Consider the following 24544-nt stretch of genomic DNA (forward strand, 5'->3'; position numbering starts at 1 on the left):
ATATAGACGTTACTGGCATGGAATCATTCCATACATACTAGATAAAAGAAGATTGCGAGAAAAGAGGAAATCACGGAGTATGAACTATAGGCTTGCCAAGAAAGATAAGAGTGAAACAAAGCTTAAGTCATGGAATTCATTCCAGTATTAAATAAGGCAGATTTCCAGAAAGGCCCGTCTTTTCAGTGGATTACAAAATATTTTGATAAACACTAAAAGATTTCAAAATGACTTCCAAATCAAGTATTTATGAAATTACAATCCCCAGCACATTTTCTAATTTAGGAGAAAGAGCAATAATCAGGAGCAGAATAATATGGATTGATGAATATGAACAACGACAACTTGCAATGAACTTGCTCACAGGAACTTTCTGTTTCTATGCAGGTTACATAATTAAGTCAAAGAAAAAAAAATTTGCCAGCTACTTAAGTACATATGAAGGGAGCAAAACCAAAAAAGATACACAAATTCTTCACAAGAAGCAAACCAGTAACAGCAAAAAAAAAATAATCTTATTCTTTTTTTTTATGAACTTTAAGATACGTATTTTTTACTTACAATCATTCAAGCAAAACCTAAATGCTGATGAATCCGAAAAATTTTATTACCTTCCAAACAGTTTGCAAATTTAACTGCATTTCTACATAACTGAAAATCTAGATCTCAAAAAAACTTACATTTGTTAAACACTGAAAGAGGGTGAACAGCATGCTGATCAGATTAGATGATGTCTGTGTTTCACTCACTGCATACAATAATGGTTTTCACACATCTTATAAAGAAGTCTGTGCAAAATCTCTCAAAGGATCCACTCCTCTACTTTGAAACAATCCTATTGGCTGTGTTAAATGGGTAGCCAAATTGACTTTCTTACTACAACAAAAATTCTACATTTAAAAACGTATCTTAATTCTATCTATAGTTTCTACACAGGCCCTGTCATCTTAAACACGAATCATTTAAAAAGTCACAAAAATAAAATTTAACTGTGCATCCGAATCTGACTGTAAAAACATGGGCAAAGAGATGATTCCGCCCTCATGTAGTGAATGTACAAGTGAGCCACCATGACATATCTAAAGGTGATGTACAAATGCTTAAAGCTAAATAAAAGAGTGGAGAAAAATTATCACTTCAGTTCAGTAGTTTTGCTCCCACATAGATGACAAAGCCAACTAAATGCTGCACAGTGGAGGTATTCTTGTAAATACAAACATCTTCCACATGTACTGTGCTGTCTGAAAACTGACATCTTTATCAGATTTGAGATGTCATAATTCTAAGGCAACCGAATTCTTTACTCAGTATTCATATTAACAAATTTGTAGATTAGCATCTACTCCCATATTTGATATAATCAAATGAAAAAAAAAAAAAAATCAACATTAGAAACACATAAAAATTATGTATTTCTTAGCATTTTACCAAGGCAGCATGCAAGGCACTTTGCTTATAAAAAACTTAGAATTAACAAAATACTAGGAAGCTAATGAGGTCATTAGTAAAAAGTTGGGGGGAACAGTTTAAGTAATGTCTTTTAATCATCTTTATATAAATTATATAAAGGTGGTTAAGTAAGATTTATTTTTTTAATTATATGAAATGTGAAATTATGTAAGCATAGTAGAGGCAGTTTGAGGTCACAAAAAGTATGGCACTCATGACAGAAACCTGAGAAGACCCTCTAGCAGTAGCAAGTTCTAATTCCTTCTTCAGATTACTTTAAACCACACTTTTACCACACTATTTATAGGCCAACAAGCAAAAGACAACCACTTCTCAAAGCATTCAAAACATTCAAAATAATTTGGAATTGCATGTAGACAAGATGCAAACACAAATTTATGTTCATCTATTACTGAAGTGTCTATTTTGAAAAGTGTCTATTTTACACCATAATCTGAAGTGGTTTTATATAAACTGTAAAAAGATAATTGAAAACCAGAAACATACTTCACCTATGTACCCAAGGAACTGAAAACTCCCTTAACTTGAAAGTAATTTTTCCCATCATTCTGGAAGAATAAAACAAAGCCGTCAGCAGATTTACCTGGAGTATTCATCAATCCCAGGCCACGATTATGGAATTATATTTTGCCTTGAACTCTACAAAGTCAGTGTAAGCAACATGTTTTATTAAAGAAAAAATCCCTACCTATAATATCTACCCAGACACACCCTGCAGGAGTGTCTTGCAGACACTGGAGAGGAAGAGGGGAAGACAACAGCTCGGACTAAGTCACATTTCTTCAAGGGCCTAACCTGCAAACCTAGCTTATAAAGTGAACTCCAGCAGCAACCTGGATTACAGGACAGGAAAGAATCTGATCCCCAGGCAGGTGACCTTCCATATACTCTAGCTCCCCATAAAACTGGAACAGAAGCAAAATTAGAATTCTCCAATTTTCCATTTCTTTTGCAGCCGTGCAATTTCATGAAATACTTCTGTAACCCACAGAAGTGCTTCCAATTCCAAACATTTCAAACACTTGCCTTTTAACAGAAAGGCCATACTTGCATGACCGAATTTAAATACAACTGTAACTATCAGTAACAACTGCTACCATTCAGCACATATTAAAAAAAAGTCTTCTGCACTCAGTATTTTTGTTTTTATATACTGAGGGATTATATTCTCTCTGGCAGCACAATAACAGCTGCAGAAGTCAACTGAGTGCACTTATTCTATGATTTTTAGTAACAAAAGTTAACTTCTAAGGCATGAAAATAATCCAATCTGAGAGAATGGATAGCAGAGTCCATAAAAATGACATCAGGCCCATCAGGAATAGTTTCTTTTCATTTGGAAGCTACAGATCTGCATTCTTCAGAAGTGCTTGTATTTTAAAACTCATCTTGGCAATTATGGAACTGCAGCAGAAAGTTCTTGTCTGAAGACAGCCACTAGCCAAATGAACTCATGAATTTGGGTTTGTATCATTTTAGCTCATTTTTAATGGAGATGGCAAAAAGACTCCAACACAGTTTAATTTATCATGGTTAGGACTCATCAACATTACTCTGTACTACCCTGTACTCTGCTAACAAATAGTTCCTATGAGTTTCATCAAGTTACCTTTAATTTGGATAAAAATGCAGAGTTGACTATTTCCACACTACCAATGTCATTCTTCTCACTAAATCACCCTCATTTGTTCACACTATCCCTCATTCTAAACCCCTACTTCATCACAAAATACTCTCAATAGCTCTATTGACTCCTGTATCACCACTTCCTTTACTATTTTGCTTTTCTGAATCCTGTAAACAGCCTCTGTCCACCCACAACATTTCACACAGTATCCTGATTTAGTCTGGCTGATCATCTTCAATCATTTAGTATTGCTGACTCCTTATCTATTGTACGCACCATTTTTTGTGCTGTCCAGTACACTTAGATTTTTTGGAAGCTTTCAGGGTCCTTTCATTACTATTTTCATTGTCAAATTTCACCATCTCCCCACAGAATTTCCATACCTCTTACACTATTTTTTCTATCTCTTTTTGTTCTTACAATTTAAGACAGTTAGACAGAACACAGAAATAGTTTTACCCTCCTAAGATTCTTTCTTCTTTTCTTTTGCTGCTCCTTCTTATTCCTACAGCTTCATATTTAAATCTGATTTCTTCTTATTAAATGCCAATAACTAAACACCAAACACATTTCAACAGGATTCTTTTTCGTTTAATAACACTATGGATCAGTACCGACTACACAGCCAACTACATCCCTGCTCGGTTCCTAGCAGTCAGAAAAGTAGTATCTAAATCATTATGAAACCTACTGCTGCAGTAAATAAAAACACAAACCCGAACAGTTCTGTATTCCTGGAAGTCATCTGAGAGCACTCTAGAGGCAATCTCCAACTCATGCTCAGAAAACTTTTTGGAGACTTGCAAGGCGTGTTATCTTTTACCTATCATGAATTACCTGCTTCAAGAATGTCCGCTAAGCATCCCGTGATTACACCGCAGGCAATTTTTGGATTGGAACAAAACCAAGTAATCACACACACAGGACCACATGGAAAAAAAAAAAATTAACTCAGTTACAATCAGTTTAAAAACCATTTTCTGTTTTTAAGCAGAATTGCTCCCACTTATAGTGATCCCTGATCTTCTGACATTATTCTGATTCAAGAAGAAACTCAACGGTGTTATTTAGTATTCTCCTGAAATATTAAAAAAAGAATTAAAATATTAGAGCCAAACAAAAGTCAGCATTTCATGTATGGTCTAAGCAAGCACTGCTGCTAGAAGAAGACAACTTGTTCTTCCCCTTTGTTATTTGTTTCTAGGACCGCATATTCTCCTTGCAAAAGCTTCTGGAAAGCAAATTTCTCCAATCCTTAGGCTCACACATGCAGCCACCCACTTTATCCTGCCATAGAATGACACTACAATAAAAATGCTTTGGGCAGCTTTGCCTTTTTTGACTAATGCAGTATACCATCACTTCTGTTACATGTTCTCACTCTTAACGCTGCAAAAAGATTAGTTCAACCGATTGTGTTCTGCAACTTTTTCAAGGTTCTACTCAAAATTAAATATTAACAGTGACCTTTTTGCTTGTTGATAAAAACTGATACTTAAATTCACTTTATCTGAAACCATTCCAGGAACTGTAATATTTTCCTCATTATATATTTTAATATTTTAAAATTATATTTTGTAATACAAAACTTCTTATGGAGTGTACTTTACATTCTAGGTTTTGATAAGAAATCATTAATATTAACCATATTTTTAAAATTACTATCTCCAAAGCAAGGAACCTTACATGACTAGGTTGCCAGAAATATCTATTACAATATTAATAATTTAAAAAAGGAGAGATCTTCCAAGATCAACCTCACTTTAAGTAACTACTGCACAGTCTTCGCAAAAGTCTGGTTTTTTTATATAGCTGTTCAGATGAAAAATAAAGCTAAAATGGGAAAAAGCTATTAAAAATCTAAGTATGTTATTTAGGGAATATATCTCAATTTTCTGTAACAGTTGCTGCACATTTGAAAGGGACTATGCCTAACTCTAGTATACTAATTATTTTAAATCATTATTGCAGGGGGCAGGAATCATGTTTGGCCTTCATTAAAACAAAAAGAACAAGAATATTGGAAAAAATGCCTTCTTTCTTATGAACATCTTTATTCATATGCTCATGACATAAGACATCCCGCTGAGCTGTGTGTATGCACACACACAGAGTACACAGAAATCAGGTAAGGTCCAGATGAGGCATGCATTCTTATACAAATGAAACTGCAATGTATAGTGCTTCTGAAGTAAATTACATAATATTCTGAGGGCATGCAGGATAGATTATGAAGATACAACAAAAATAAGAGAACGAGTAATAATCCTCAGTATCTGTAATGGGAACACCAGCCTCTGGCCTATGAAATAGTAAAAATCCTTATAATGCACACCTGTCTTAGGCTGCAAGCAGAAAAAAAACCCTATATGGCCAGGTAGCCATCCTTAATGTTAAAGAAACGAAAAAGCCTTCTTCCAAGGCTAAGACAAGACATTGTAAACTCAAGGGGATTTTTTTCCATCATCATAATTAGTACCCTGAAAAGAAAAAGAAAGAAAAATAATGAAGAGATTTGTTTAGATCAACTGCAAATGACTCACTTAACCTGCATATCCACCAGGATAGACAACTTCTAGGCAGATAACTCTAAATGCAGTTTCCATGAGAACAGAGTCACATCATGATATTTTTAATGTCTTCTCTTAGGAAGTAATCTACATTTAAAATATGCAAACTAGCATTGGGAAGCTAAACCAAAGTTAAACTTAGGTTCATACCCCAGTGGAATATTTTATAATAAAGTAAAGCCATTCTATAATAGTACCAAGAGGACAATATACAAATTATTATTAATTGTGCTACATTTATCAGCTTCTGGAAGAGTGCTTTACTCTTCCCAGTAAGAAGCAATATAAAAAAAAAAAAAAAAAGTAGTCAAGACACTACTTGGACCCTATCCTATCAAACAAGCTCCAGAAAACATTCTGATTACACAACTCAAATATCCAGCACAGAGAACGCCACTCACAGATGTTAAACTACTCTACGCAGAACCACAAGACCCAAAGGTCAAATCTAAAATAATTCTTGCTATGAACAGTAAAGCAATCCCAAATAGCAATTAAATATAAAAGCTCCCTTAGAGAAAATAGTACTTTTACTGTTCAGAAGTGGTACTTGATGCAAGGAAAAGAATAATCAATGCCCATCCCATTCCCTTCAGGAATCAGTAAAGGGTTTTCAGTTCACCAATAAGCAATTGGCTGAGGGTTTTGTAAGCCTGGTGCCCCCTTAGTATGAGCAGGTTTTTTTGTTTGCAAGTGGAAAAGAGTAACCACATAACCATACCTGTCTGTTCTTGACTGTTTTAATCACAGGGTTCTGATTTGTGTTGCATAAACTAGTATCCACCTACTTACGTATAAGTAAGAATCAAGAAAGAATTTTTCCTCTGTAAGTGAGCCTTTATATCGTATTGAGAGAACAGTGCCAGATATCTGAAGAATAACTTTGCAAAACTATCACAAGTTCTGGTTAGTCAGATATCAAGATCAAAAATGGCACACAGAAAGTCTATTCCAAATTCTGAATGCTACAGGCTAACCTTCAGACTACAAAATGACGACAATATATCAAAGGCCTTCAGAAAAACAAAAAAAAAAACAAAAAAACAAAAAACCCCCACAAAAACTACCACCACCACCAAAAAAGAAAACCTACCCCCACCCCCCCCCCCCCCAAAAAAAAAAGAAAAACAAAAAAAGACATGGGAAAGACACTGAGGTACTATTAGCTTCAGAAGGAACAAATACACTGGGTCTGTGAACAGCAGCAATCCCCAACATAATGCCCAACTGAACCAGTTTGGGGGTGGGAAAATTCCCCATATGAGTTCAGGATTCTTTTTTTTTTTCTTTGCAAAAAGGTACTTAAAGCCTGCCATTTCAAAGCCCATTGCAATGCTGTCCTTTAGCAGCACTTTCAAGGCAAATGGCTTCCAAATCAGAAGAAAAAGCCTCTAGAAAAGGTCTTCTATCTTGTTGCCAGAGCACAAGTGCATCAGTAACACATACTGAAGCGCACATTAAAACGGACATGTGTTTGCTGCTGCTACTGGAAGGACGCCAAACTGGTAAATATGAAGAACTCCAAGTTGGTTTGTAGAAGTGCTATTACTGAAGAACCACTGCTAATAGAAAATTACGTGTGATCTTTTTGTCCAAAGCAGTTGTATTTCTAATTGGCACAAATAGGAAGATTTAATGAACAAATTAACAGGAGAAATATAACAACAGTATCTTTGGGAACTTGTAAGTGATCTTGTATTCTTACCTTCTTCTGCCTCATCCTCCTGGGATGATACAGGCCCTCCTCCACTTGCTGGGCTGACCAGTTCTTCCTCTCTTGCAGATTCTCTTTGTAGACTGACAACTTCATAAATGGCATCCCCAGCATTTGTATGGCTTTTTCCTTCAGACTAAAATAAATGTATGTATTAGGTCCCCACTGTTGATAGAGTTCTAATAGCATGCCAAAACCAAACCCAAACACACACAAACAAATCTCCTACCAAGGCTAAATAAAAGTTTGGGCAAGACTCCCTCAGATTTCTTTGCAATGGCACCTGTAGACTAACAGTAATTGATAGCTCTGTTCTAAGTTTTACAGGTAGGAAAAATAAAACTGCTGACTCTTAACAACTACTTTAAGTATTTTTCAGAATAATGATAAAAAAAAGCTCACCAATTTAAATAGCTATAATGACAAGGTCAAAAGAGAAACTGCAGCAAAAGAAGAGAGCACAAACAAGAAAAATACTGGAGTAACTAACATGACAAACAGGAATCAAATGCCTGGCGTGGGGAGGGTGTGGGGGAAATAATGGTAGGAGGTTTTAGTAGGTAAAGACATGATTAAAAAAGAAACAAAATCTCACACTTCCTGAAAGCACTAAATTGTTAAAAGCTCCCTGTAGTGTACCACCCCTTTCAATGTAGAAATATATTGGCTGTATTTGTTTGTATCCTACACTGCATTTCTTACTTGTAAGTATGTGCATGTATGTGCCTGTGTGCATGCTCATGCACAAATCATGAATATTTGTCAATCTAACAGTTCATTTAACTTGGAAATCTGAGCATGGTATCTTTAACTAATTTGAGGTCAGAATATTTTCAGTGAAAAATTTCTTTTTCCTGTAAAAGCAGTTTTTCTTCCAAATCTGCCTCTTCAGGGATTTGATAACTTTCATGTCTAACTACCTCGAAGCCTGCGGGGCAGGATGAACTCGTTCGTTTTCTTTTTACTTCAGGGTGGAAAACTTCAGAGTTCAGCCTAAATCTTTCATGTTCAATGGACTTTCAGATGAAAAAGAAGTTAGCTACCTATACTTTAAGCACTGGATATAAGATTGCAATTTTAGTTTTTCCTCTGAGTTACAGTTCTGACCAGTATTACTATTCATTGACCTACAGTGATAACTATATTTGTAGAGAATTGTATAAAACTGCAAACTAATGATTATATTAAATGAACCAGCCCAAAAATATTGTACTATTTTGTTTTTTATGCATCTTGCCTAATTAGTTACAATAATTTTTTGAACATCTTAAAAACATTGATTAACCATGAAAAAGAGAACAAACATTTCAGTAACAGAATATTCAACTTTTTCTGGGAGAAAGAAAAACAACAACTGAACACAAACAAAATTATTATCAAGTTAGAAGCCTCCATGACACCTTTGCTGGAGATACACATGAACTGCTAACCAGCACCTGCAATTTCAACCAGCTAATGAAATTATGCAGATGGGTACCTTAAACTGGGACTGCTTCAACTACACAATATAAATGACTTAATACTGAGAAGACTTTACTACTGTATTTTAGAGTTATCATTCAGATCTGCTTCCTTTAAAGATGATATTCTATAGAAGCAACGGGTCCAATTATCAGCCAGTTGTGCTGACTGAACTTCTCATGAAGTGAGCTCAATGAACTTCAGGGCAGAAATACCCTGCATTTTGTAACATTTAGCAAGATGATATTAGAACCACTATCCCCGTTTTATTCTCACAGAACCCCATTATCAAGTAATTACAAAGTACTTGGTTAAATCAATCAAGTATTGATGCCATTAATATTATTAACCATCAGTATCTATAGCTTTTATTTTTGAGGAAGTAAGGCACCAGGTATTATGGACTTTGTTGTATGCTACAAGAATTACAAGTCTTCAGCTCCTTGCACATGCTGATTAACTGCAAGACCCATCTCTATAAAATGAAAATAATTTGGTTATTTGTTTTTACTGAAGCACAAATGTGCTATATATAGGAATCCACCTCTACAAGGATCATGCTCTAATGACAAAAATGTGAATGAGTAACACAGCAAGATAGATACAACAATCCCTAAATCGCACAGCAACCCGCATTTATGTCATTGCTCTTATCTGACTTCACTGCCCCAGTCTCAGTTCAGACTATTAAATCTATACGAATCCTTCCTCAGAAAAGTTCAGATTTTCCTCTGCCAATACAGACAGGTCTCATTTACCCCTTGCAGGAAATGCCATTTCATTGCTTGCTTTCTTTTGGAACAACATCAATCGATGCTTCCTTACTGGAATGGGCACCTTGCTGAGATAGCCCAAGACTGAAGTTTCCTGCCAAGGGCTCTGCATGCTATAACTCGGAAACAGGCAGACTGCATACATGAATTTCTCACCAACAGTCAAACACGCTACATTTGCACAATGACCGACAGCATGATTGCCAAGATTTTCCATCAGCAAGAAAATATACCACAGACTTCATTGTCCTGGACAGAGAAGCCATCTATCTTTGGAGCTGAGGCTTTTGATGTTAATCCACTGTCACGTTCCCTAGTTACATTCTGTTCCATTCCCTAGAATCTACTTAGGCTCTCTTTTTAAAAACACAGAAATCGACTTTCTCAGATAGTTTAAAAAAAAAAAGAAAATACAGTAATAGTCTAACAATTTTAAACGTCTGCATTAGCTTCCTTTGCCTTTAAGGGATTATATTCTTACAGCCACTTACCTTCACATTTTGAACCTTAGTAGCCACAATTTCCCTTTGTTACATATCAACTGATTTTACACTGAACAATTTAAGAATCATTTCTCAATTTTACCAGTTAAATAGACTTGCTTTAGATGTCTGCACACAGGTGAGATTGCATGAAATAACAGAGAACTCAATAAGTAGGCTGAAAATTGTTTAAGCCCACAAAGTCAATGACTTACGACTCATTCTGGTTGAGTTTACAAAGTCTGCTGGGTTTGGGTGGGGTAGAATTAATTCATTTTCTTCATGGTAGCTACTATGGGGTGATGTTTGGATTTGTGCTGGGAGGTGTGGATAACACAGGGATGTTTCAGTACTGTTAAGCAGTCCTTACATGCAGTCAAGGCCTTTTCTGCCTCCCATGCCACCAGCAAGAAGGCTGGTGGTACACAAGTAGTTGGGAGGGGACACAGCCAGGACAGCTGACCAAAGGGATATCCCAGACCATATGATGTCATACTCAGCATATAAAGCTGAGGAAGAATAAGAAGGGCAGGGGGAACAACCCTTTTGGAGTGATGGCATTTGTCTTCCCCAGGTAACCTTCATATGTAATGGATCCCTGCTTTCCTGGTGATAGCTGAACACCTGCCTGCTGAAGGGAAGTTGTGAATGAATTCCTTGTTTGGCTTTTGCTTTACTTATTTATTAAACTGCCTTTATCTCAACCCCCAAGTTCTCGCTTTTACCCTTCTTCTCCCCCATTTCACCAGTGGGGAGTGAGCGAGCAGCTGCCCAGTGATTAGTTGCCAGCTGGCATTAAACCCTGACACAAAGGCATTGAACATTTATACATGCTACTTAACTGCTACGCATGCTATTCTATGATTCGATATAAGCATCTCAGAAATAAACAGTTAAAAGAAAAAACTACTGAAGTGCAGGTGCCATGTTGTAAAGACCAAATTAAGACAGAAAAATAAAATGCTCACAGTACCAACTTTCCTTAAAAAAAACAACAAAACAAGCAAACAAAAAAAAACCCAAACAAATATGGATTACCTGTTTTAACTTCATATAAAAAGTTTCCGTGAAGGTTTTTCTGCTGAAGTACCAGAAACGTTCGTTGGCAGGATACACACGCACAACAGTCTCAAGCAAAAAACGAACTGGCTCTACTATTTCAGTAACAACCATATCCACTGCCACAGTCATGAATACACGCTTATCTAAAACAGAAAAATAAACCACATACAGAAAAATTAGTCAAAGTTCAAATTTCTCAAAAGAATGAGAGAAGTAAACTGTTGTTCAAACTGAAAACTCTATGCAATTATTACTATTGTACCCATTATAGAATTACAGAATAGACAGGGTTGGAAAGGACCTCAAGATCATCAAGTTCCAATGCCCCTGCCGTGGGCAGGCACACCTCACACTAAACCATATCACCCAAGGCTCTGTTCAACCTGGCCTTGAACACTGCCAGGGATGGAGCATTCACAACCTCCCTGGGCAACCCATTCCAGTGCCTCACCACCCTTATGGCAAAGAACTTCTTCCTTATATCCAATCTAAACTTCCCTTGTTTAAGTTTTAACTAATTACCCCTTGTCCTATCACTACAGTCCCGAACGAAGAGTCCCTCTCCAGCATTCCTACAGGCCCCCTTCAGATACTGGAAGGCTGCTATGAGGTCTCCATGCGGCCTTCTCTTCTCCAGGCTGAACAGCCCCAACTTTCTCAGCCTATCTTCATACAGGAGGTGCCCCTGATCATCCTCGTGACCCTTCTCTGGACTTGTTCCAACAGTTCCATGTCCTTTTTATGTTGAGGACACCAGAACTGCACATAATACTCCAGGTGAGGTCTCACGAGAGCAGGATCACCCCCTTTGACCTGCTGGTCACACTCCTTTTGATGCAGCCCAGGACACGGTTGGTGTTCTGGGCTGCAAGAGCACATTCTATTTATCCAAGTTGTATACCCTACAATGCCTGCTGCAGAGAATGAGAGTATACATTAAACAGTGTACCAAGTAACCCTGGTAACTTTTTAAAACAAAAACAATAGGTAATCTATTTGCAAACAAGTCACCTGAAAACTGAAAGAAAGAGACTAGCAATGCCTACTATTTATACTGCTTTGCTAAGTAACGAATGTGCAAAACAACTTCTGCATGCTTTGGACCAAAAAGTCCTGATAACAAGGGAACAAGCACAAAAGCCCTAAACATTAATTTAGCATCTCCAGATAAGCAACACACAGTTCTGTGTTATTCATATTCTATATTGCATATTTTACACAGAACAGCTCCTAGCCACAGGCTTTTGGAGCATAATGTTATAAGCACTCGATATATGCACCACTATTCCCAGGACAAAACACATACATCAAACCCATGTCACATAAAACAAATTTACAAATCAGATTAAATTACCTTTAGGAGTTTCCTCATTAAGTACCAGAAACATGGGTGCATTAGGATTCCACATTCCAGTAATTACATAAGCCTTCCCATCAGAACTTTTTCCCATGGATTCCTAAAAATAAAAACACACAGGGTTCTACTAACAGTTATGCTTTGTGATCAAAGAAATTGAGCATGGGAGGGAAAACAGTTTTAGGAACTTCAGAGTAAGACTGTGTTCGCTGTAGCAAATACAGCCAAAATAAAGAATATGAAATAATCAACTGAGAAAGGTTATAGGGAAATGGAAGAGAAGGAAGAAATGTTAGGAGAAACATTATATAAGAAACTGAAGACAAGGTAGTTCATCAAGTTGGAGGGGGGAAGTTATGCTTACTGTAAGCACAAAAGCATTCTGGGATATCTGCCACTCTACTTTCTGAGCAGCTGAGGAGCTATTACTAGTATGAGGCAAGTATATTCTTCCTCATGTTTTCTGGGATAGTTCCAAATGATCCAACAGGCCTGTATAGCAGCCTCTTTATAGATGAAAGGAGGTTGACATTTCTACTCTACAATCTAATTTGTGGTAGAGCAGCAAGAGTGACTAAATTCTCGAGATTTAAATAGGGAGAAAAGAGGTTTAAAGGAAAACACAGATTTATATGTATACAGTATAACCAAGAAATGAACTAATAAGCCATTACATTCAGTGGTTAAATGTACTTGAAATGTAAACATACATAAAATTGTAGATGGAGTAAAGACAGGAATTCAAATACACAGTCTATACAGTAAAAAGTTGTTATATAGATTTATAGAAGCCAATTCATCATGCCTTATACTCACTATATTAAATTTCTAATCAAATAATAAAAATGGAAAATTGGAACTAATGACATCAAATAGAGGTAGACACAAGCAGACAAATAAGAGTTTGACAAGAAAACTAAATACTGATAGCTAGAACCATCCACATGACTAAAGAAATGGACTGGGAAAAACTGGGATTACTGTGTAGCTGTAAAATCCCTGACTGGTTATCTCATGCACTTCTTGACTTGAAAATGGCTGCATACTTACCAAGAACATGGAAGTAAATCGATATTATCACAGAAAGTGTAATATTATTTTGTACTTCTCTTAGAAGAAGCTCATAAGAAATGGAAGATTACAGAAGACAAGTGAATACTTCAAATTCTGAGCAAGAATTTAAATTTAAATGAAGGAAATAAAAGCAAAGTTTCCAGTGTCCTGCAAAAGTAAGACCACTTCCCTAATACTCACATTTAAAAAAAAATAATAATTGTTTGCTCTAAATTTTTAGGCAACATGCTTCACACAATACAGAAAGCTTAGTTATTTGTAACAACCAGCTGCCAACTGACCTGATCAGTGCTTCACCAATTGAACAAAAAACAGATGCCATCAGTTTGGACATTTATTGAAATGTTTTGCCCACTGTATATAACAAACTCATGCCTAGTTTCAAGATATAAACCCCAGGATTTCAGAAACAACAAACAAAACCAAACAGATTGCCGGGCGTGGTGGTGCGCGCCTGTAGCCCCAGCTACAGGATCCCTTGAGCCCAGAAGTTCTGGGCTGCAGTGCGCTACGCCGAGCAGGCATCCGCGCTAAGGCCGGCATCGATATGGTGAGCCCCGGGGAGCTGGGGCACACCAGGTTGACTAAGGAGATGAGAGTTTTGTTTCGTTGGGTTTTGTTTGCTTTTTTAAATCACCTCTATCTTACTAAACAGGTTATTAGAGCTAAGCATTACCATGTCTAGTAAATGCATGTCACTGTTCCTCACATTTCGTCCAGGGCTTAGCAGCATCCCAAAGCATCTGTTAAGTTTACATGAAAGAGAGAGAGAGAGAGAGAATGAGAGAAAGAGAGAGAGAAATCAGTTTTTCAAAATACAAAAGTATTTTCTTGAACACAATGGCACAGCCACCTAGTGCTTGCAATTCAAGGAGAAACTTTCTTATCAATTTTGTGTTGGTGTTATGGTAATGCTCAGGAAACATCACAATGCATATTACAGAAATGACAAGAAAATTATTTTCCAGAATGAAGATGACAGAAGTTAGTTCTGACCAGTGAACAATTCTTCTTATAATATTGAATTTAAAGATATCAACAGTTCCTATACATGAGCGATAGAAATTGATGAGGAAATTCACTTTCTCTCCAGACCATTTTCAAAATTGTTTTCATACAATCATACAAAATATTACAAATTCACCCTTCTATCACCCAGAATATCACTGGTGTAAAACAACAGGCAGCATCATGGGACCTTAAAAAAAAAAAAAAAAGAAAAAAAGAGAGTATTTGTTCAATTTTTAGACTTCCATTCTTTACTTTTTAAAACTGAACTACTGAACTTCTATATTATACAAAGCCTTGAATTCCAGAATTCCTGTCCAATCATTTAACAAGAAAATGCTCTTGATACTTTTAAGAGTATTAATAAAGAAAAAAAATTCTTAAAACATTCAGACTTTCAAACTTCCTCAATAGTGAAGGCACAAATCCAGGTCTGAAATTTCTGCAAATCATCTCTATCTTCCTTCCCTGAAAATACTCCATTATGAATTTAAAAATACCAAACAGAATTATGTATTTATAACAGAAGCTGCAAGCAATTTTGAAAAGACTTTTAAAAAAGTTTGACCTCAAATGAGAAAAAATAAAAACAGAAAAAAACCAACCAAAAAACCCCAAACCACCTCAAAAGCAATCATGAAATGTTACAGAAAAATAAGGTTGTATTTCAGAGGGGTTTGCTTTGAGAATTTTTCTTCTGTACAGCTCAGTTCTTTAATTCAATTCTCCAATATAATCAGACATATCAGTTTTTATCACTGACTCTCAGAACAATGTTAATCAAAAGCAATCTCTACAAGCAGTCTGACCCAAACATCTACCCAAAAGAGGACCAACTTGAATCGGGCTGCCCAGGGCTTTGTCAAGTCAAATCCTGAGGACCTCTGAGAACAGAATGAATGACCTCTTACAGCAACATGTTCCAATGCTCCATTTGTACTGACAACAACTGGCCTAATTAACAGGCATTTCCAGTGAAGTAATCTGTGTCCATTAATTCTAATCCTACCATGCCACACCTCCCAGAAAAATCTAATTCCATTTCCTCTGTACCCTTCCCACCAGGTAACTGAACGCACCAGGAAGAGCCCGCCATTTCCACATTCTCTAAGTCTGCACAAAAGCTGTTCTGTCATCTGGGCATCCCACTTACCCAAATGAAAATTTACATTTTTCAACAAACATAAATTTTAAGAGATTATTTGAGCATTCACAGGTTAGAAATGAAGATACAGTCTGTTTGCCTGAAAGCAGTGAAACTATTGTATCTTGAACAAAGATGAAAGCAAATATCATTTCAACAATGCTATTAACTGGAAAGGTCCTACACCTGGGTCGGAGCAATCCCAGGCACAGCTACAGGTTAGGCAGAGAAGAGATTCAAAGCAGCCCTGCAGAGAAGGACTTGGGGGTGCTGGTTGATGAGAAAATGAACATGAGCCGGCTGCAGTGTGCGCTTGCAGCCCAGAAAGCCAACCGTATCCTGGGCTGCATCAAAAGGAGTGTGACCAGCAGGTCGAAGGAGGTGATCCTGCCCCTCTACTCTGCTCTTGTGAGACCTCACCTGGAGTATTGCGTGCAGTTCTGGTGTCCTCAACATAAAAAGGACATGGAACTGTTAGAACAAGTCCAGAGAAGGGCCACGAGGATGATCAGGGGACTGGAGCACCTCCTGTATGAAGACAGGCTGAGAAAGTTGGGGCTGTTCAGCCTGGAGAAGAGAAGGCTGCATGGAGACCTCATAGCAGCCTTCCAGTATCTGAAGGGGGCCTATAGAGATGCTGGAGAGGGAGTCTTCATGAGGGACTGTAGTGACAGGACAAGGGGTAATGGATTCAAACTTAAACAGGGGAAGTTTAGGTTGGATATAAGAAGGAAATTCTTTCCTGTTAGGGTGGTGAGGCACTGGAATGGGTTGCCCAGGGAAGTTGTGAATGCTCCATCCCTGGCAGTGCTCAAGACCAGGCTGGACGAGGCCTTGGGTGATACGATTTAGTGTAAGGTGTCCCTGCCCACGGCAGGGGGGTTGGAACTTGATGATCTTAAGGTCCTTTCCAACCCTAACGATTCTATGATTCTATATGCAATTACTGTGCCATCTAGTAAGTCTGCCTTTATTACGTTTGGATATGTGATTTTCATTTTCTACCTCATTACACTTAAACAGTAACTTGCATCCGCAATTCTATTTTTCTTTCTCCATATTCTCCCTACTAGAATCTTAAAAATCAAACTGGTAAATAAAACAATAGACAACAATTTTGCTTTATATATATTGCATAATGCAGCATCATGTAAAGCAACAGAGGTAGCTAGTGTGCTAGGACTTACGCTTAACAACACAACCAGTCTCCTCTGTAAGACTAATTAGACCAGGCAGAACACTGCAGTAGACTGACCTGCTATTTTTTGTTCCTAGGGTAGAAAATCTCTGAGAGAACTACAATTTATAATAATAGAGGGGTCACTAGCTTCTACTAGGGGCCAAAGTAACTCAACTGAGAGTAACCAACTCTATCAACAAAGCAACAGGCCCTATCCAAACACCAGGAGGTGGCAAGTTTCTCTGAGTGATACCAGGTTTACTCTACTGAAACCAGGAAGAAAGATTCTTTAGGCCAAAGACCAAACTTCTTTAGCAACAACATTTTTCTGCATTATGATTTCCACTTAGAAATACTTCTGAAGACACATTAAATTGCTTAAAAGTTCACTGCCTGATATGACCTGATCGGCTATACTGCTTTTGAATTTTAATATTATGAGTAGTAAGAACAATAAATTACTTACAAGCCTGTGTATGTCATGTCAACTAAATAACTTTTTCTCAGCAAAGCTCGTGGCAATAAAAATAACATCTTAATTGAATATCCTAAACAATACCAAAATAAAAGCTTATTTCTAAGGAAGGGAGCTTTACTTTTGAGGAGGAGGAAGAGAGAGGGAAATCAAACCAATAAATGCTATTTAGAAATGCTTAAAAGAGCTCATAATTTATTAACTGAATTCTGAAGCCAAAATTATTTCAATTAAAAACATAATTAAAATAGCATTTTTTAAGCCAATGAGTAGCAAAAGTACAATTTTACAACACAAAAGAATATTCATAAAAAATTTGCTATATATTCCTTGCTTAAAATTTCAGTTTTGTTTTTGAAATCAAAGTCTGAAAGCAAGTCAAGACATTAATCTTAAATTCTGGGAGGGTTGTGGGGTTTTTTTTCTTGATTCTCCCATTATCTTTAATTCCCTTTTCAGTAACAGTATATTCTCCCATTGTGACTCCTTGATAAGATTGCCATCTGGTGGTGGTTGCTATTTTTAAAAACTGAGCTATTGAGAAGGATTTCCTAATTTAAATTAATGCAATACCTACTACTACTATAGTAACAAGAGTGTACTGTTAACAAACATAGTAACTTAGAGTTATTCTTCATATGCACAGTCCACTTCTTGTGCACATGCTTTGCACAAAAGGTCAGATTATGCTGTCCAAAAGGGATACCCGTGGTGTGATTTCCATGAAACACGAGTTACCAACCATTCCTAGGCTCTTCACCACCACTTGAAGACAGACACTAGAATCACGTTATAAAAAAACTACAAAGGAATCCTATTTATCTTGAAGACTCCACCAAAAGATTGCTCCTTCTAAACAGGAGGTTGAGTCCAAACTTGTAGTGTTCCAGTACACTGATCTAATAGATTAATATGCTCCAAGATTTAATGTAGCTCAAACAATGTAACTTCATTACTTACACTAAACAGCAAGATGCTGGTAAAGCAGGATTACAATAAATGCACAGTTTTTCACTACTTAAAACCAACAGAAAGCAAAATCAAAAGCATTTGAATGTTTTAAGTATCCTAACACCACATTCAAAAAGACAATTAAAAAGCAAAAGCCAAGAATGTCTGAGTATTACAGGCTACGTTTCTTGTTCTCACCTAAAAATTACACAAATACTTCAGAAGGAATTTAAAACTGAACTGGGTACCTATAAATTAATTAAACTTTGCAGTAATACTTTCTGTGTCGTTGTATGTTTTCCTGTCACATAACTTGCAAAGCCATGAAAAAGTACATTAAATACTGTTCTCTCAAAAACATTACCTGCATTATTTTTTACAAGAATCTTACCTTTCAATGGCCAGTTCTTTGTTTGAGAGTTGCTGAACTGTAATCACCACTTTCTTCTCAATTCCCTGTTTAAGCTTGAAATATAATTTCTCTCTATCCTTTGGCACAGGGCTAAAGTAATAAAGAAACAAGTTTCTTTAGCACAGGTATAAAACATTAACTGTTAAATATAGAAAAGAGAGTGGCAGCCCACTTACAATGTTAATGGCTGGAGTTATCTGACAACTCCTCTTCCTTTATTGATAAGTTAATAAAGCACCACTTAAGAAAAACAGACTACAGGCTCACATTTAGTATGCTGTCTGGGGTTTATCAAATATATCCAAAACTGCATGGGGTATTTGGGGTTTTAAAATCATAGAAAATATGCCGTATACCAGCTATGAAGAAAAAATACATAGGACATTTTCACAGAACTAATTCTTACTATTAACTCTCTCTTCCATTCTAAAACATCCTGTAATTAACTGTAAGGCGAAGAATACTTTCCTCCTCTGTCCCCTGTAACACTGAGAAAAGTTTACATTTTCTGAATCTTCAATAAATTTGGATTTCATTAGCCTATTTAAAATAAATTAATAAAGAGACTGCTAGATTGTGGTTCACTCAAGAGAACTGGTTCAATGAAGTGTTTAACAGAGTTCCTACTATCTTTTCCATTTACAGAGGCCTACCTTTAGTATCCCTACCACAAATCAGGTTCAAAAGAAACTAACTTGGAAAAGGTATAATGATTTTTAATCTTGAGAGAAAAGATATGGAGAAGAAAATTGTAAAAGCAAAGCAACAGCTTCCTTTTTATAATGAGTCTACTTACGAAGTGAGGCCAAATAATTTTTACTGCAACACAGTAGCTATGCATTCTGCAAATAACTATACGCTTTTTTCAAAGAGATTTCCACTTTTCCCTTTCCATTCAGATTACCTAAAATTTCCTTTTCCATCATCTTCTTTGACTTCTAAGGAAACACTGAAAGTGTACACATCGCTATCTGGAGTAGGAAGAAGAAAGTCCTTAACATGATCAGATGCTTGTTTGCAAGAACGTTTGAATGCTGTTGAGAAACTATATAAAATTCGGCTGACCTGCAGAAAAGCAAAAGAATACTTTCACAAAAACTAAAAAGAGTACTTTCAATAAAACCATTTGATGTGATTTTGAAGGTCATAAAATTACTGTCACTTTCCTCTTACAGTGAACACAAAACATGCCTCATATAACACAAAGCATTCAGATCAAGGGTTTAATAACCAAGCAAATTGAGTAACATCATCTCCTGTTTCTATTCATGCCACATTCATTGCTCATGTAATGCTGAGCAGGTTAATATATTATTATAAGATTAGGAATGCAACTCATTAGAGGACCTGAATAATGCATCGTTAAATACACAACCTGAAAAGCACAACTAACAGCCTCCTCCTGCATTTCTGGAAAAACCTCTGTTTTTCCACCCTAGAAAAAAACTTTTCCCCCAAACTATCATGTAATTCTTCCCAAAATATCTAGGGCAGAGTACAGTAAAATGATGCTTTCTAACTCATAAGCTCTACACTGCAACTTTATTCTGAAATCTAAACAAATGAGGCCTCAAAAACAGAATACTTGTCTTAAACTCAGGCTTCCTAAATCATCCCATCACAGTGCACTTTGGAATTATACTGAAATACCTAAAGAAAAAATAAGTTATATTAATACTCATTTATGACTAGCTGCACATTCTGTGAAACTCATTATATATATGTTAACATTTTTCAAGGCACAATATATCACTTCCACATCTGGAGTAACTTCTTAAAATACCACTTGTATCCTTTTTACCAGTCACTGTACAACATTTAATACTTACTGCCTCTTTAATCTCACAGGAAAAAACATGAATCTGGAACTCCTCTGTTCCACAGCTGCTTTCAGTAAATGCAAAACAGTCACTTTCTGAAGTTCCATTTTGTCCACGCACACAAAACAACACCTTATAGATTGGAAATGAGGCTATCTCTGTGTTGCTTGATTGATTTATTATTCTGTCAGGGAGAAGAAGAGGGGGGAATCAAAGAAAAAGGTCGATAAAATAAACATGCCTACCTAAAAGTCTCTTCTGCAGTTAGATAAACTAGTATCTAAACTGTAATTACTACTAAATTCAAGTACACAAGATGAGCAGTAGGAACAGAAATGTCAGGCTTTGCAAATTTAAGATTTAAATGTTTCTGGCTGTAACACTGGCTTAATTTCTTTTATACTCCATAATATAGACAAATATTTCTACATCATGCAGTAACAATGACCATCACTGCTCTGCAATCATTAGGGAAAAAGAGAAGAAATGCAGAAGCTACAGCAATTGTGAGTATGTGATTTGCATACCAAAAAAATGCAATGTTAACATTTAAATGGCTTTTTTAATTTTGATGGATTTAAATTCTTTTGTATCTCTGTTTAAGAAAGCATTAAGGAAACATTATTTATTCAGATTCTACAGGACTATATAGCTTAGCAAATGCTTGCTGCCATGTTCAGGTGAATATTAATCACAGATTTAAGGGCTCATACAAAATTTTAAATTCCTCTCAAACTCCGAACCCAATGAATATTTCAGAAACTTTAAAGAAGACAACAGGGGTGGTGGTCTCAGAACAGACTACCAGACAGTGAGTTTCTAACAGAGTTCCACAGTTCTTTGTCTTTTTGCTACTTGTCCATATGCACGTTCACATCAAAGGTAAGTAAACATTTGTTACCTGGAATAGAATCTCAAGCCTGTAACAATAAAAATAAAGGACTAGTCTTCTACAAGCAGGAAAATTCCAGACAGGATTTAGCATACTGTACTATTGGTGGGACATGGTAAATGAAACCCCACATGACAAGTATTCAGATAACTGTCTGAATGGAATAGAAACATTCCTCAAAGATGGCACTGGTGTCACTCGAACTGTGATTGAGTGTATTATGTCACACATGGATTCACCTTTAGAGTTCTGTGCAAATTCCTAGGCAGTTCTTTGCGTAATGATGTCTTCTGCAATTGAAGATCAAAGGAACCTTCAGTTTCAGCCTTCCTGAATGGCCACATTCAAGCTATGAAATACAGCTTGAATAGCTATGAAAATACGTACAGCACCCTAACACCTTGCGTTCATGTGGCAGTTGCATCATAAAATTATGCCGTGTAATTTCCTAATTCAATTGAAATATTGTCATAATGTCAAATGAAAATTTAAATTTGGTTCAAAGAGCAAATCAGAAGAAAACATGTGCTTGAAAGTCCTTTCTGCACAAGATGATAGCAAACACATAGGTGCGGCACAGAAAAGCACAGGAAAGGAATCTACGCATATAATTGATACAGATATCCAAGATATCTTGGTATCAGAGTTTAAACATAAAAACCTTGAATATCCTGATGCTCCCTACTTCTGGATACAGAAATGCTACAGATGCACCTTTATTGCACCCTGATTAAGAACTCGACTCTTTCATCACTACTTAAATAGACCCTTCTCACAAGGGGCAGGTAAATTTTTTTTAGTATCTAGAGACTATCAGCATATGCATCCTGAGCCAAACTCAGGTTTTGGCTTTATCATAGCTGTCCAGAAACAGAGACTAGCAAGTCTTAAGTATTCAGCATCTATGGAAGAGTCTAAAATTCAAACCTCTTCAACCCAAAACCAAAAGCCAGCAGGACTACTACTGCCTCAACATATTCCAGTATCTGAAGGGGGCCTATAGGGATGCTGGGGAGGGACTCTTCATTAGGGACTGTAGTGATACGACAAGGGGTAACGGGTTCAAACTTTAACAGGGGAAGTTTAGATTGGATATAAGGAGGAAATGCTTTTCCTGTTAGGGTGGTGAGGCACTGGAATAGGTTGCCCAGGGAGGTTGTGAATGCTCCATCCCTGGCAGTGTTCAAGACCAGGCTGGACGAAGCCTTGGGTGATATGGTTTAGTGTGAGGTGTCCCTGCCCATGGCAGGGGGGTTGGAACTTGATGATCTTAAGGTCCTTTCCAAACCTAACTATTCTATGATTCTATTTACCTTGGAGGTGATTATTTTCTCCCAATCTCCCTAGACTCTAGGCATTATCAGCTCTCCCTTCACAGCGGAAATCTTATATTAGAACAGAGATGCAGGTAGAAATATACGCTTCTGTTGACACTGTACGGCAACTGCTACCATCAACTATGTACTGCATGTTAAATGTAAGCACATATTGTGTGGCTTCAGAGGAATTTCTCAAAACTGTCTTCAGCAAGAACTTTAGGCACAAATCCAGCAATTCTACTTCAACGTGCGAGTAACAAAGTCAGAGCCACCTTTTATGTGTCTGTGCAAGTAACAAAAGAAAAATTTGTATGTTACCTTACGGAGCCTTCCGGATTGTTTGGAACATAAAGTGTTACAGGTAAAGAGGCTTGACTTGAGGATTTCATGTTTGCCATGGCATGTAGAGCTTCTGGTTCATTTCGAGGGGCAGACACTTTTGTGCAACCTAAATAAGTCAGTTTGTTAAACAATACACTGTCCTCTTCCAGGGGTTCACCAGGAAAAAACGGCCTTGGTGCAGAGATTTCTGAAAATGAAGAAACCACTTCTTTAAGCATTTGCTTTGCTTTTTTTTTTTTTTTTTTTACACGTTGTTTGCTGAATGAGCAAAACCTCCTACCCATTTGGAAAATGGACATGGTGTTCAAATGTTCAGCTCTAATAGGAAGAAATCCGGCAGCTTAATTTAAATCTATTCTATTCTAACACATATCTCCAAGTATGGCATAAGGACAAATTGCCTTTTGTTTCTCTTTAGCAGTGCCAGAACACAATTTTTGTTTAAGCTTATTCACCAGATGTTCTTTAGTTTCCTTATATCTCTTTCTAGTTCCTACTCATCATTTTACATAAAGATGCCTCTAATTCTCTTTCCTCCCAGGTCTTTGCAGCTTGCGTAGAATTATGAAATGGGGTTCACATTCCTGGGATAGCTATGTTAACTGCATGTAACCATCAGAGAGCTGGAAAAAAGAAAAAGGATATCTGTCTGCTCCTCTACTTAGTAGAAAAGAAACATTCTTTTTCTACTTTATCGCTAGTATGGACTGGGATGATCTTGAGAGGGCTTTTGGCAGTTTTGCCACTATTGTTGTTTTCTGGTGGGGTTTTTTAAGGCATTTTGTCATTTGAGAAATGAGAGGAGATGTGGTGGACAAATCAGAGTAATCTAGGTTGGAAAAGACCTCTAGAGGTCATTTAGCTTTAACTTCTGCTCAAAGACAGATCAGGTTAGATTATGGCTAGTTTCAAAACTGGATCAGGTTACTTAGAGCCCTACACAGATGAGATTTCATATCTCCAAAGACAGACATTCCAAACCTCTCTAAGCAATCCTGATATTTCTATTCCTTATTACTATAGCTAGTATTTCCATGATACTTAAATCATAAAGGCTGAAAAACTGTGTATGTGTATATAAGAGACGGGTGTTTCCATTATGCGTAAGCTGTCTTATTCTACTACAAAAACTTTTTTTTTCCCCACCACTTTCCAAGCAGATGCTTTTGGAATTATCTGACACAAGGTCACAGAAGTGCTCTGCATACCACTGAGGAAAAAAGAAAATGTCTAGTACAAGGCCCACAGAGATGGCCACAGCCTTGTATTCCTAATATACAGAGATACATTTTTAAAAATCTACAATACACAATATATTTTATATAAAAAGTTTTCTGTCTTCTCTTTTTTACTAAAATTTCAAATACCAGAAAAGTATCACAATCATTCCCAGCAAACAGCAGTTTCAAAT

The 24544-nt window shown here is 36.7% G+C and overlaps 1 protein-coding gene across 4 annotated transcripts in view; it reads right to left on the bottom strand.

Annotated features, from left to right (window-relative positions):
• Positions 1-24544, bottom strand: part of RABGAP1L (RAB GTPase activating protein 1 like) — a 221620-nt gene that overhangs the window by 194997 nt on the left and 2079 nt on the right. For 3 of the 4 annotated variants that reach the window (XM_061452053.1, XM_061452052.1, XM_061452054.1), the window contains exons 3-10: positions 23110-23320; positions 20590-20764; positions 19665-19825; positions 18740-18850; positions 14267-14333; positions 12514-12616; positions 11136-11302; positions 7373-7517 (exon numbers count right to left, since the gene is read on the bottom strand). In XM_061452053.1, the coding sequence (XP_061308037.1) occupies positions 7373-7517; positions 11136-11302; positions 12514-12616; positions 14267-14333; positions 18740-18850; positions 19665-19825; positions 20590-20764; positions 23110-23320 (1140 nt within the window). Of the gene's footprint in view, positions 1-7372; positions 7518-11135; positions 11303-12513; positions 12617-14266; positions 14334-18739; positions 18851-19664; positions 19826-20589; positions 20765-23109; positions 23321-24544 lie in introns of those variants that run through there. The other variant, XM_061452055.1, reaches the window with a different exon arrangement.

The sequence above is a fragment of the Pezoporus flaviventris genome, unplaced genomic scaffold (genome assembly GCF_033815535.1).
Source record: "Pezoporus flaviventris isolate CSIRO_AGI_PZ_B2104156 unplaced genomic scaffold, CSIRO_AGI_Pfla_v1 ptg000013l, whole genome shotgun sequence".
NCBI lineage: Eukaryota > Metazoa > Chordata > Aves > Psittaciformes > Psittacidae > Pezoporus > Pezoporus flaviventris.